The 14,736-nt window shown below is 40.2% G+C and overlaps 1 protein-coding gene across 8 annotated transcripts in view; it reads right to left on the bottom strand.

Moving 5' to 3' along the window:
• Positions 1–14,736, bottom strand: part of Frmpd4 (FERM and PDZ domain containing 4) — a 631,873-nt gene that overhangs the window by 34,749 nt on the left and 582,388 nt on the right. For all 8 annotated transcript variants that reach the window (XM_057759464.1, XM_057759460.1, XM_057759465.1 and 5 more), the window contains 4 exons: positions 12,285–12,389; positions 8,404–8,511; positions 4,853–4,984; positions 2,664–2,783 (listed from right to left, as the gene is read on the bottom strand). In XM_057759464.1, the coding sequence (XP_057615447.1) occupies positions 2,664–2,783; positions 4,853–4,984; positions 8,404–8,511; positions 12,285–12,389 (465 nt within the window). The remainder of the gene's footprint in view (positions 1–2,663; positions 2,784–4,852; positions 4,985–8,403; positions 8,512–12,284; positions 12,390–14,736) is intronic.

Here is a 14,736-nt window from a genome sequence, read left to right as displayed (position 1 = left end):
CAGACAGTTTGTCTTATTTTGAGGCCAGTCCTCTGGTATAAAAGATGTCTTTCAAATGAGAAAAGTCTCCGTGCACTTAATTTGAGCAGACACGCCTTAAACAAAACATAATGAGTTTTAGAGGTACTCCTTGTCTCCCTTCCCCAAGACAAGCACAGCCATGTTTTTCCCCTTTACAAAGGCAGTAGACTTCTTGTGGTGTTTCAACAGAAGCCGAATGGTTTGAAAGCCCCATCCTGTTCTCAAGATGAGACTGTAATTACAGAGAACAGCCTGTATCTGTATTTCACTGTCTAAAGCTTTATACTAACAGGTACCTGGAGCTATTCATTTGCTGCTAACTAGCTAATAATTGTAGCACATGGTCTTATCAGAGGTGACCTAGCCTCTGAGTGAGGCTCAGCTGGATTATGGTGAAGGCACAGTAACCGATAAGCTGAGAATCAAACTCTTGATTTTATGCAGCCATAATCGGCTAGGTTTCCTGGCCTCTTGGAGGAACAGAGGACATTGTTGTCAAGTCAGGGGTACATATGACCCCATTTAACACTGAGAAAACCCAGAACACGATAGTCTTGCTGTTTAGGTTGGAAAATGCAATATACATTTAAAATTATTTTTTATAAAAGGTTGTACATTCTGAACAGGATTGGACTTATCTTGGAGGAGCAGAGCTATCTTCATGAACATTAATCAACCTCTTGAGCTGAAAAAACAAAGTCTTTTTCAAAGACCACAGAGATGGGGAAAGTTACTGGGGTCTGTTCTGAGGATTCTGCATACTAGAATGTACCTGTGCATTCTGCTTCTTTTTTTTCTCTGGCTTTTTTTCTGATCTCTAGGGCTTATTATTGCCACTTGATCCCAACAGACGTAATTTGCCACATCTATCTTGTGTGTATCTCCCTTTAACCTAATATCGACTGTCTTTTGACTTGTTTTTCTCCTGGTTTTGTGAATGTGAAGGTAAAAACATGCTTACAGACACTTTGGGTGATTCTATGTACTACACATTAAAGGAATAGATTCTTCTTTGAGATTTTTTTATGTGTATGAGTGTCTTGCCAATAAGCTTGTCTATGTACCATGTGCATTCAGTGCCCATAGTGGCCACTAGAGGTCATTAGATCCCTTAGGACTGGAGTTACAGGTGGTTGTTAGCTGCTATGTGGAGGCTGGGAATCAAATTCAGTTCCCCCGGAAGAGTATCCAGTCCTATTAACTGTTGAGCCATCTGTCCAGACCCAAAATATAGATTATTAATGTTTACTCCAATTGCATTGGGAAATTTAAATCAAAATGATAGGATGGATTCACAAAAATCCAGGAACATCTAAATATTGAATCACCTAAACTTACCCACATGTATCTATATCAATACATTTCCTCCTAGACAAATTGTTCCAGATACTCATCCCTGGAAGTTTTGTTTTGTGGGGGATTATACCCCATAATAAAATATAAAATAGACAATCTAGAGAAGATATATGTATTTTTAAAAATCTTAAAATTCTGAAAATTATTAATTCTAATATTAATCATTACTGTGGTATCTCAGAGAAATTTAAGTGACAAAATGAATAAATATACAGAGAAGGAAAAACTTTTATAGTATGCCAACTGATCAACAAAGAAGACATAATGAAATTAGACATGTCATTTTAAATCATCCTGATAACAATAGATTCAAGCAAGAATCACTAATTAATACTATTAATAAAAATTAGTGGGTGACAATTTGATGAACTATAAGATGATAAAAGTTACAAAATGACTTGCCACAAATTTTATACTCATTACAAAAGAAAAGTTATTAATTTTTACAAGGACACTACCCACATAAGAGTCAAAGTCAGCCTCACAATTAAGGGGATAACCTGGCAACATGTTGCTCCTCGTATGCTACCCTGAGAAGGACACAGTCACTAATGCCATTCCTTGCAAACTCATAACTTCAACCTAATCCTGAGAAAATACTCGAGAAACCCAAATGGAAAGATTTTTATGAAATGTCTGATTAGTACTTTTTAAATTCAATGTCACAAAAGTCACCAAAGGAGGATAAAGGACAGACCTGATTTACGGACACCACAGAAACTTGACAACCAAACTATGTGCAAAATTAGATTCCACAGTGATTTCTATTTTGGAAAAACTGATGGCATAAAGGATATTTGGGGTACAACAGGCATCATTTGGATGTAGATAAAAGATGAGATAAGGGGCATGCATCAGTGTCCTATTTCTTGATTTTTTTATTGAACAGAGTTTATATAAGAAAACATCCTTGTTATTGGAAAATACACGGCATATTTAATATCAAAAATAATACATGATTCAAGCAACTAGCTTTCTTGTGCTGTAGAATAAATGTTTGTGTGTGAATTTCTGTGATGAAAGAGAACAGGACTATGTACCTGTATTAAACTAAAATACAAATGAGATAATACTAATGATAGATAAATTGGGATGGAGGGTGTAGATTCTTGGAACTTTTACGGGAGTAATAAAGTTATTTCAAAACCAAATATAGACATGTAAAGAGTATCACACTTATTTTATGGTTCGTTGTGCTTAGCATGGATGATGGGAAGAAAAACAATGGCGGGGTTGATTAATGGTCATCTCAACATTTATATAGAACAATCTAAACATTTACCTACCTGAACATAGAGATACTCAAAAGCGACTGGATCTCTCCTTAACAGGTCAATGGGATCCTTTGGGACAAAACTGATCCGGAAAAGACACCTCATTTTATGGGAGCTGGGTCTCTGTGTCACCTGGAAGAGCAAACACATCATTTAAGAATTCATAGGTGCTAACTGATAAAGGACTGAGACCCAAAGAATCACATTCCTCTTTTTTTTCTACATTAACAAAATCTTCAGTTTGGCCTTTGTGCAAGGCTGGGGTCCCCAGAAGCAGGCTCTGGGGCTAGAGGTTGTACATAATGGGAATGTTCAAAGGAGAGACTGGGCAAAGAAAGAAAGCATCATGAGAAAGGAGAGAAGATGACAGAGCTCATATACACAGCTTTATCACACCAATTCTTATCCTGCTCTGAGACTCTAACAGTTCCATTGTACTGAACAGTTCAAAAGGATGGAGTTGCTTTGTTTCAGGCTATTTGGCACATTTTATTAAGCTCTAGATATGTAGTATCACAAAAAGTTTTGATTCTTTGTTCACCTCAATCACCATAATGTTTTCCTATAAGGCCCATGTAGTAGAACTGTAAGGGAAAGATAAAGTTGTGGAACTTCCATTAGACTCAGAAACTGGTACGCTGCCACTCTCACTTATGGCCACAAACTGAAGGCTATTTATTCTATGTGCCTGGGACCATTGAATGGGTCAGGGAATTTGAGGAGTCATCAGGCATAGCCTGCTACCAATGCCAACTGCTTGCTCAGCGCACTCCAGGTGAGGTACCACTGACACGCATTTATTTGATGCTACCACTCGGAGCTTTCTAATCAGATATGGCTCTAGTCCCATGCTGGAAACTGGCTTGCTGAGAAATTTCTGTTGGCTCCCAATTTGCCCCATTCCTATTTTCCACCCCTCTCCCAGTATTGATCATAATCTCTCAGGGAACTTCCACACATTCAAGTGTTTGGCTAAGGTTCTATTTCCAGTGGAACTTGGATACACAATGAGCTTTCATTTGAGGGGTTCCGAATATAAATGATGGTTTGCGTATGACACTGCATAAAATAAGCTTTGTTGTGGGTTATTTTGCAAGTGATTTTAAATAAGGCTATGTAGATTTAAACTTGATTATAGGTCAAATTAGATACAGAAGTGGCAATCAACATGCATTGCAACTTTCCCAATCCGTCACATCCTGTTGGGATTCTGTCAAAAGAATAGGGCTATTTGAGGGAATTGATGTGTAAAATGCGAGGTGTTGATTTTTGTTTAAAGAATTATTTTCAGTTTTAATTATGTGAGCTGCAGGTACCCAAAGAAGCTGGAGGTGTCAGATCTGGAGCTGATGTTCTAGGCCATTGTGAGCTACCTGATGTGGGTTCTGGGAACTGAACTCAGGTCTTCAAGAAGAACAGTACATGTTCTTAACTGCTGAGACATCCCTCCAACCCATTCCAGATATTAGCTTTTAATTATGCACCAAATAAGAAGCACTTTAGCAGGGCAATGCTTCCTGTCATTCCATCCCTTGGTGGTATCTGGCTGCTTTAGCTGATCATGTCCCCCCACCTCCTCTTTCTAGAGTTATCTCTTCATTGAACTTTCCTATGCAAGAGTGGATAGTTAGACACTCGAGCAAGATGCTCAGCTTGTTTCAAGTTGAGACAAGTGAAGGTGGTATGTTTGAAGCAGCAGTAAGCAGTCGGCTTGTCTCCCCAGAGAACAGATGGGGTGTCACCTTTGGAACCAGGAATTGGGACACATCAGTAGATCCCATATTTATAGTGGGCGGGACTGGGGCAGTGACTGTAGGCTCCCAAAAATAGTCAAGAGCGGAAGACTACATAGATGATTCTGACTTCATTTACTCCATTTCGTGAACAGTTTTGCTTTTAATGATCAAAACAAGCAGAGAAACCGTTGCAGAAACATAAAATGTCACTCTGCAAAGCTACATTCCAGTATCTGCCTGGCCTCTGAAGGACAAGTCTGGAGAACTACTGAAAGTCTATGTCAGATTGGTAATAAAAGGAGGCTGTCTCCTTGAGGTGTCTGAGACATGCTGAAGGTAGTGCTTCCTTCAGAGAGGACCTGGGGAATAGAGACGCTACAATGAGAGGGCTGGAGAAAGGGCCTTCTGTGGTACCACGGGCTCTGCTCCCACCGGCATTATCATTCTTGGGGTTACTCCACAGACCTGGGTGAGTGTCTCCTGCTCATGAAGCAACAGCAGCTTGGTCCCAGCCCCTTCAGTCCTCTGCTCCAGCATGAGGGAGAAGTGTTCAATGCCTTTGATAGACAGCTTCTCTTGCAGGGTTAAGATGACATCCTTACAGAGCAAAGAGTGACACGGAGAGATCAAAATCAACACTGTCCTTTTTAGTTTTTAGAGACTATCGTGACCAGAAAGTGTTACATCTATGTAGGCTTTACATTCCGTAATGGAATACTGTCAAATGGTACTGAAATCGAATAGCATTAAGATTGAAAAGCACAGAATCAAGACCCTCTTTTTCTTGGCCCTTTAATGGCTTTCGGCACCACCCAAACTTCCTGTGGAGTTCAATACTGAGAGGTAAGATACACATCCAGAAGAAGAGCTTGGTGTTCATATAAGGTTCTTTTTCTTTTTAAATGTGTTTGGGTCTTTTGCCTGCATGTGTGCTGTGTGTAGCACTCGCATGTTTGGTGCCCAGGGAGGCTAGAAGAAGGCCTGGAATGGGAGTTACAGGCAGTTGTGAGCTATCATGTGGGTACCAGGAATAAAAGCTGAATCCTCTAGAAGAGCAGCCAGTGCTCTTAACTGCTGAGCAATCTCTGCAGTCCCTGTGTAAGGGTTTAAATTAGAAAGGTTTTTTTAACAGATAGAGGTCTAGTTTATGTCTCTTTTTCTCAGTGAGGACACAGTTAAACCAACACTGAAAGTGTTCTACATCAGGGACCTGGTAAGTACGGCCTGCATGCCAAATCTAGCCCACCAACCATTTTGATAAATAAAGTTTTATCGGGACTGAGTCAACCCATCTTTTTATTGTCATGGTTGCTTTATTGTCCATACACTTCATAACAGAGTTGAACCCGTGAGGCCTGAAATATCCACCATTTTTGTCCTGCCCCCAGACAGTATGTTGGCCTGCGCCTTTTGTTCTGAAAGAGCACCATGGTAGTAATGAAGCTTCTGAGAATGTCTGGGCTCTAATTCCAGTCCTCATGCTTAAAAACGTCCCAGCACTGGGAAGTTATTCAACCTCTCAGTATCTCAGTTTCCCTACCTGTAAACTGGAAGTGATAATAATGCCTGCCTTGGGATTGATATGGGAATCAAATGAGTTCATACTTACAAAGCATTTATTATAACACCATTTGCACAGAGAGCCCTGCCATAGTAGTTTATTTTACATATATTTGCACAAAATCCAGGAAAGAGAAACACAACCCAGGTTTTGGAAGGCTACGTGAACTCTATGTGACATTTTTGTAAACCAGTGGGGGGCATGGAAAATGACCCTGGTAGTTGCGCCCTATTATCTAACTCTGTAAGGAGAGTTCTGGCAAATTGTATTCAGCAGTTGTCACTTTCCTTTCATCACTGTGCTGCTCTTTCCATTCTATGCCCACCAACCAGTGACTGTGTGCTAATAGGGCTGTTAGGTACAAGATAAGGTAGCTTGAATTGGATGGGAACTCTTTACACAGCGCCTAGTCTCCTCATTGTCACCTGTAATCCACCAGGAAATAAAACTCAGACTAGTGTGGGTTGCTGTGATAAGGAAGTTAAAAGGAATAACAGCAGAACTGTCCTTTGGTTTAGACTGGTTTCTGGTAAGAAATGTACTCAAGTCTTATCATATGTCTTCAAGTGAGCTAGAAGGTATAACAGCAAGGAGCTGAACAGTTGAGAACAAAGAATGAGCCCAAAAGGCCAGAGAGATTCATAGTCATGTATTTCTGTGCATGCGTTCTAGGGTCTGCAAACAACAGCCCGTGGGTCCAACTGGGCATCCTCATTTGCTCACGCAAAGTGTATGCAGGAATGGATTAGCACTACCTAAAGCAAGGTGTGGCTCTGCTTTGTCACTCGTAGGAAAGGACCTTTTCGCTCTTCAGTGGTCTGCTGGGCAGGAGTCATTATTCTGTCTCTAAAGAACTGGACTATAGCATACAGTCTTTGCTAAAAACAGTAGTCCACAACCAGTCTTGGGTCGTGCAATATCAACTTGACCTCTAGAGGGATGAGTTCCTAAGTCCAGCCATGCAGTTGTGTCTATGTGACCAACTTCTAATAAAAAAAATTCTGGATACCAAGACAAAGGGGAGTTTTCTTACTAATACTCTGTGTATATTGTTACATTATTTCTGGGAGACTATAACACTGCCTGTAGCTGTCCATAGGAAGGAGACTCTGGAAGCTGTCCTATGGGCTGATGTCCCTTGTTGAATCCAGCTTCTCACCCACTTCTATAATGAACTAGAATGTGAGAGGACAAATGGTTGAGTTCTCGGTGTTTTTCAAGAAGATCATTCACCTAAAAAGAGATCCTGAGGTCCTCCCAATACCTCCTCTCTGTGGCTGTTTTCCTGGTGCAACAAATAATCCAAAAATTCCTACAGACAACAGATGACCCCAAAGCCCAAATTCTTTACAGAAAGAATTTTCTGATTCTTTTTTTAGGTGATTGATTATTGGATCAACTATGTTGGTATTGAGTAGGAAAAGAAGGAAAAATATTTTATCAGCCATCCACCCTTTCAAAGTAGCAGTCTTATATGAAGGGAACTAGTATTTCATCTGGGGCAATTAAGGATGACTTAGTGTTCCTCCACCCATCTACTAATATTGTGCCTTCTACTGCCTACTGAATCACCATGTATTTAAGGCAATTTAACCCCAGCTGCTTGCTGGTATTATGAAAATAAGAAGGCACAGCAAGTAGGCTTTGTAGAACCGTTTGCACAGGTGAGATCTACTCTGAGGCCTTTCAAATGCAGAGAACTAATGGTTGACTATTGATAGACATTTTAAACACAGACTTGATAGTCTCTTGCTAGATTATGGTACAGATCATCGCTAGGTACATTTTTACCTCCATAAAGTCTTTCTGACTGTGCCATTTGAAGAAAGTCTATTTTAGGCTGATGAGACATTAGGGAGCAATCAATTTCTGAACATACTTTTGTACAATAAGAAAAAGAGGAGAATATGCACTTTTCTTTTCTAGGAAAAAAGTATGGGGGGGGGGAACCCATATGCTTTGCTATGAAACCTATTATGTAAAACTCACCCGTGACTCAGAAATCATGGGATTGCATGGTGGCTCTTCCTTTAACCTCCTCCTGAGAAGTAAACTCAGGTCCAACTTGTTATGTAGCATTCTCCAGCAATTGGTTAAAGCAATCAAAAGTAAATGTTATCTTTAAATTATTATACCCCTTGATTTTGCTGGACATCAAAAGTGGCAGATATTCAATCGATAGTTAACATCCTAATCTTCGTGGTGGCTGAAATTGCTGGGAAATCCTGTTGGCTCTGGGCAGGGTGCCAAACCTTCTTGGTGACAGTCATGCTATTTTAATTAATCTGGAGTTGCATTAAAATCACTAGCCCTGGTATTTCTTCATAGACATCATGTTATAGTGTTTGCAGCACCAATAGTGACAAAAAGCCCAGAGCCTTTTCTGTTTCTGCACTCTGTCTTGGTTTGATCTCACATACTGAGTACAGGCCCAGAGGTTTGAATGTCATCTTACCTTGATGGAGGTGCTGCAGTCAAAGCGAAAGGATTTGGTCTGCCCATTTTCCAAATAGACTTTCAAAACATTTGGCATAAAGAGAAGTGAATTGTCTTTAACAGTTTCCTGTTTAACAACAGAAAAGAGGAATGGTAGATGTGAAAGTCAGTCAAATTAGAATTTTACTCTGGGCACTAGCGACATATGTCTATTGTTTATTCTTATCACAATATAATAAACGATAAGTAACCAAATGCTCAAAGACCAATTAGGTATCCCTTTGGTGGTATCTGAACTGCAGTGTTCATAGCAATATTGTTTACCATCTACAAATAACTCAGAACAATCTAACAAAAGACATTTTGCCTTTCAGAAAAATCAGATGCAGTTTTTCACAAAGCAAGATTCCCAATGGAAAACATTATTACAGGCATAATTCCTTTGTAGTCAAGCATCTGTGTTTGGAAGCACAAGTCCTGACTTTTGTGGATCAGGATTAAATGAACAAAATGAAGACCATCAATGGCGCTGTGTGACAGGAGACTGCTGGTCTCTGGTGGCTGTCATGCAAATCAGTCACAAGCCTGAAGGAGCTCAAGGGTAAAGTTATTTTTTGAAACTCTTTGTAACCCATTTAGGAATGTTTTTCAACTCAAAAGGGAAACGTAAGAGGTGAGCTAGTGTGCTAAAAGAGAAAAACACAGGGTCAAGGCTTTCAGCTCTGTGGTATAGCACTTGCCTGATGTCCTAGTTAGCTTTTTTGTTGCTGTGATAGCACACTATGACTAAAAACCACTCAGAGAGGAGAGGATTTATTATAGCTCACAGGCTACAGCTCATCATTGGAGGAAGCTAGGGCAGGAATTCAAGCTAGGACCTGGAGGCAGGGATCGAAGCAGAGACCATCGAGGAATACTGCTTACTAGTTTTGTTCCAGGCTGCCATTCAGTTGCCTTTCTTATGCAACTCATGACTACCTGCCTAGAGATGGCACCGCTCACAGTGCCCTGGGCCCTCCTCCACCAGTTAGCAATCCAAGAAAACTCTGGAAACAGGCCCACAGGCTAACCTGATGCAGCCAGTTCCTCAACTAACTTTCCCTCTTCCCAGGTGTCTCTGGTTTATACCAAGTTGACGAAAACTAACGAGCAAACCTGGCATGTAGGAGGGCTCTGCATTCCATTCCCAGTGCCACAAAAAAAGAAGTGAACAGCTCATAATATACTCTAGAAATAACTCAAACGGGATGCCAATTTGAAATATGACCAAGAGTGAACCTGAGAAACGCATTCCTTCGGATCCTTCTTTAATTGGAAATCATGAGAAACAATGAGAGAGATTAAGCAGAGAAGGAGATGTCTTCCTGTAAGATTCATGTGTCCTTGGAGGGCACTGTGTTATACACATGTATTTGGTGTCACAGAGTCACGGGAGTTAGGGGAGGACTTAGAAATAGCAAAGCCATATGGCCTTTGGTTTCCAGATGAAGGAACTGAAGACCAGATGCACAGATGTTTCTAGGTGTTTTACAGTCTGAGCAGACTCGACCTGTGTGGAAGTCATTCACTGGTCCCTTGGTTTCCACTGTCCATTTCTTTCTCTGAATTTCTTCTCATTTCTATTGCCATGGCTTTCCGCTGTGACCTTCTTGCTGCCTGATTCACTGAGTAAGCCTAGCTTTAAATCAGAAGACTAGGCACCTTGTGACTGAAAAGAGCAGATTAGAAAGGATGGGTTTTCATGAACCTAGGGTTAGATACGCAACTGAAGGGCCTACCTCTATAGAATCATGACAAGGCAGCAGAGGCTGCAGGAAACCACTGGCCCTGCAACAATGCCCTCACATTCCAGCTGCCTCGCAGGAGCCCTGTTATAAATGGGGTTGAAATGACACTGTCACAGAAGCTTCTAGAACATTATTCTCTCATTAGATGCTCAGTCACATGCTGAGAAGCCCTGGTGTGGAAAGGTAAGTTTCTTATGAATTTTTGATGTGATGCACTTATTTTTTTTTTCTCTGCCTGGAATCTTCTGCTCCTCCACTGGGACAGAGTTCTGTGTTGGTGACATGTGATAACAGTGTGCCTAGATTAAGGGACATCCATTGCAGCGAGCAGAGCACATCAAGTTTACAGGGCAGTACAAACTGTGCCCAGGATAACAATGACAGCCTCAGATCTTTCCCCCAAAGTGCCCAACAGTTTGCCAGATTGACCAGCCACGATCCTTAATCTTGATTATCAATAGTTTTGATTGAGAGTCAACTAGGAGATTAGGGAAGCATGTCTCTGGGAGGACTTTTCAAAGATGATTGAAAGAGAAGACCTGCCTGAATAAAGGCGATGTCATTAAATAGGTTGAGTCCAGATGCAATAACAGCGAAGAAAGTCTCAGACCCTCTATGTGCATAGATTTTCCTTCTCTCGTTCTTATTTTATCTGTCTTTATTTCCTCTCCTAGCTCAATTTGTCTCTACTTCCTGGATGTTTCCAGCTGAGTAGCCTCCCCTACAATCTCTTGCTGCTGTGATGCTCTGCCTCACCACAGGGGACGAATCTTTGCAACTGTGAGGATCCTTCCCCCATTAAGTGGTTTAGCCTTGGTAATTTATCATAGCTGAAAGACAATTATCACGTATTGCTGCTCTCCAAGTTGGACAGCCTTAGGTAGAACTGGTGATAAGAAGACTCACAAGTGCCTTGCTCAAAGCTTGTAGACACATGTCCACAGCTTCCCATCCAGATCTAGGGCTAACTTCAGAAAAGAGTGTGTGATCCGCAGCAAACTGATCCCAAATGATGGTCTATCCTTTGGGATTCATTTACACAACATCAACAGCAGCCAACAACTATCAACAATAAAAATTTGAAATTTCCAAGGTCCCCAAACTAGTAGTACCCTTGGGAAAAGCTTCCTAAAACCTAAAACAAAAAACAAAAATGAAACAGAACCCTCTCTCCTGTCTTTGGAAAGTGTAGAAAATGAATTATCCTCTTGACGTTGGCATTATCTACGTGGAAGATTATGAAGCCATGCTTTTCATGAAGACCTATTTGTACTGACCTGGGGAATCATTCTTCAGTTGTAGCTCTATTTATAAAATCTGTTCTTTCAATGACTTTCATACATACAAACACCACGCAACTCAAGAAAGACATAAATCTTTTCACAAAATACATAAAAGTCTATTCTGTGGAAACAGTTAATTGGCACAATGTACTGGAAATTTCAAAGGAGGCTTATTTTACATAATATAAATAAGGCAACCTTAGTGCTCCCAGACCAATGTAGTGAGGGCTCTAAGACATCAAGTATCATCGGAATCACTGGGCTAGCTCCTATTCTGGTTGTGTTAGCTCTGACGACAGTAAGATGGTGGTTGTAGTGACATTTCATTTGTATTTTAATAAATAAATAAAGCTTGCCTGAAGATCAGAGAGTAAAACAGCCCCCCGGTCAGCCTTACAGACCAGGCAGTGGTAACACACAATTTTAATCCCAGTAACCACATTAGTTGCCACAGAAACTGGGCGGGGCATGCCTTTAATCCCAAACCTAGAGAGGATTATAAAATGGGAGAAGAAAGTTCTCAGGTTCAGTCTCATTCTGAGATTCCTGGAGGCAGCATTGCCATTTTGGACTGACGTCGAGGTAAGAGTCAGTGGCTGGGTGCTTTGCTTTTCTGACCTTCTGGTTGAACCCCAATATCTGTCTCTGAGTTTTTATTAATCATACTTCAGTGGTGAGTCAAGTCCTTTGCAGTTAAGATTTGACACCCTCATGAAAGACAAGAAGCATGCCCAGAATGAGCATTCTACTAACATTATTGGCTTCACTAGAGTACAGAGTCTCTGCCTCAGTGATTCTCTTCATAACAACACAGATAGTTGTGAACTTACCGACACTTGGCCATTGATGATGACTTCTTCAGAAAAGCGCACTTTGACGGGGTTGGACTTCAATCTTGCCTTCTTTGCAGCACTGATAAATGCTGATTTGGGAGACTAGAGGAAACGAAAAGATTTTTATCTGATTACTGGCATGCTAACACAAACTTTGTGACATTGTTTTTCATCTTTATCCTCAAAGGTATACACAACATTGTTGCTAAATCAGTGCATGCACGATTCAAGGACAAACTGCAAATTTTGGGTGTGATTGAAACATTGTCATGACTGCAAATTAATAATCTTGATTTAGTGACCAGACCCATGTTCTTACTAAGTACAATCCCAAGAATTTTAAACCTTGTTTGAATGCAGAGCTCTGAACACAATTCAGAAGTGGGAAGTGCCTTAAAACTCTATGCTTCAGGTCTCTAGAACGTGACTTTCAGCCTCATACTGGTAATCTGTGATCTTGGATCTTAATGGGCAGAGTGGGAGGAGACTCTGACTTACAGTTAAGAGTTGAACTCCAGACTTCAAGGTCTGCCTTATCTTACAGGTGCATTGTATTTTGTGATTCTTCCCTGTTTTTCTTGGAACTGAGGACTGAATGGCACAGATCCTTCTCAGAAACCATAAGATCAATAGGATCGTGGTTTAAAGGGTGCTGGGACAAAGGGGAGTCCTTGCTGCCTGGCCTTGCTCAAGTCAATCCATCTGAAAATAATCCTTATGTAATTTTAGCGAAGCTTAAAGACAATTGAACTCCCATCTATTGATAGCATCACTAGTTAAAAAACAAAAACAAGTTAGACAGTAGTGGTAGCATGCCTTTAATACCAGCACTCAGGAGGCAGAGGCAGGCAGATTTCTGTGAGTTTGAGGCCAGCCTGGTCTATAGAGTTAGATCCAGGAGAGTCAGAGCTGTTACACAGAGAAACCCTGTCTCAGAAAACAAACAAACAAAACAAAATGAAAACAACCTTCATTCTCTATTGAATTTAGCAGAGAATCAGATGATTTCTGGTTCATAAACTAAAATGGTCAACTATTGACTATTGCCTACCATACAGATTGATGACCACACTCCTTATTCTCCAGGCAATGAGGCTTTTGAACAACACATTCTAGTAACTAACCCTTGAATATACATAAAGGCTTAATATGATGGATATAATGTTAATTTCATGGCCCCCAAACTAATGATCATAACCCATACTTCTCTTTTTAAACAAAAACAACAATTTAAAGGACTCCTAACCTAGCCAAATACGCATATTCTGGAAATCAATTAAATAAGGAAACCCCAACATGATGAAATGGTATATAAAATGTGGTATGTCCATACAAAAGAATATTGATTGATGCTATAATCTTGAAAACATGATATAAATAAAATCAGACAGAAAAGATCAAATATAGTATAATTATATTTACGTGAAACAGCCAGAACAGAAAAAAAGACAGAAAGTTTGGAACAGGGGCAGAAGAAAAAAGAGGAATAAATGTTTAATAGATACGGGATTTTTTCTATGAGTGATGAGAAGGTTTTACAATGAGATAATAGTGAATCTTAGTGCCCCACAGATGTACTTAATATCGCTAAACTGCACAGTTAAAATGGCACACTTAATGCTATGCACATGTATTTTATAATAATATAAAACCATTGTTGAGAATATCCAATGACAAAGATTTTTATCTTAGTATTAGGAGAATACTATTTTTTGTTTATTTTTGAGACAGGGTTTGGTTATAAATTACTGGGGCTTGGAATTAGAAAAGTAGTTCAGGGTAACCTTGGCTTATAATCCTTCTGACTCACCCTTCCTGGCACTGGAATTACGGGTTTGCAGAACTATGCTAGGTGATGTTGTTTTCAACACTCCCCTGCACAGCTTTCTGAAGCTATCTGAATTGTGAGCAGTATCTTAGAAGACTTGTCAGATAGGTGATGATGAAGCTTCAATTCACCCACTTATATAAGCCATTTAAAAGAGAATGGCTGGAAAAAAAAAAAAAAACCTCCAAAAGGACTCTGAATGAGTGCTCCTCAAAAGATGCCTGTGTTCGGTAAACTCTGTGTGCCTTTTACAAGTCACACTGGGATGCTGGAGCGATATGACAATGTATGTTCTCATAGTGTCTGTGTAATTATAGGCCAAGTGGAGTGATGATTAACGAGCAAATCATACAGTGGTGAGTTCATTTGCTTTTGATGTGCCATTTTTCAGCTGAAGGAAAACATTATTCTCCCTTAACGATTCTGAGTGGCAGTGTTTACATTGACTCGATGAGTTTAGCACAAGTGAAGTGGCTGTAATGAAGATACCAGGGCAGACCTGAGTCATAGGCTGAGATGTCACAAAGAATGCACGATTGCTCTAGCATTATTTGGCAATAAAATGTTCAACTCATGCAACCATATCCTCAAATTTGACTTCTCTGTTGCATTCTGGGTATT

The sequence above is a fragment of the Chionomys nivalis genome, chromosome X, assembly GCF_950005125.1.
Source record: "Chionomys nivalis chromosome X, mChiNiv1.1, whole genome shotgun sequence".
NCBI classification, from domain to species: domain Eukaryota; kingdom Metazoa; phylum Chordata; class Mammalia; order Rodentia; family Cricetidae; genus Chionomys; species Chionomys nivalis.
This window is presented reverse-complemented; position numbering and strand designations above follow the sequence as displayed.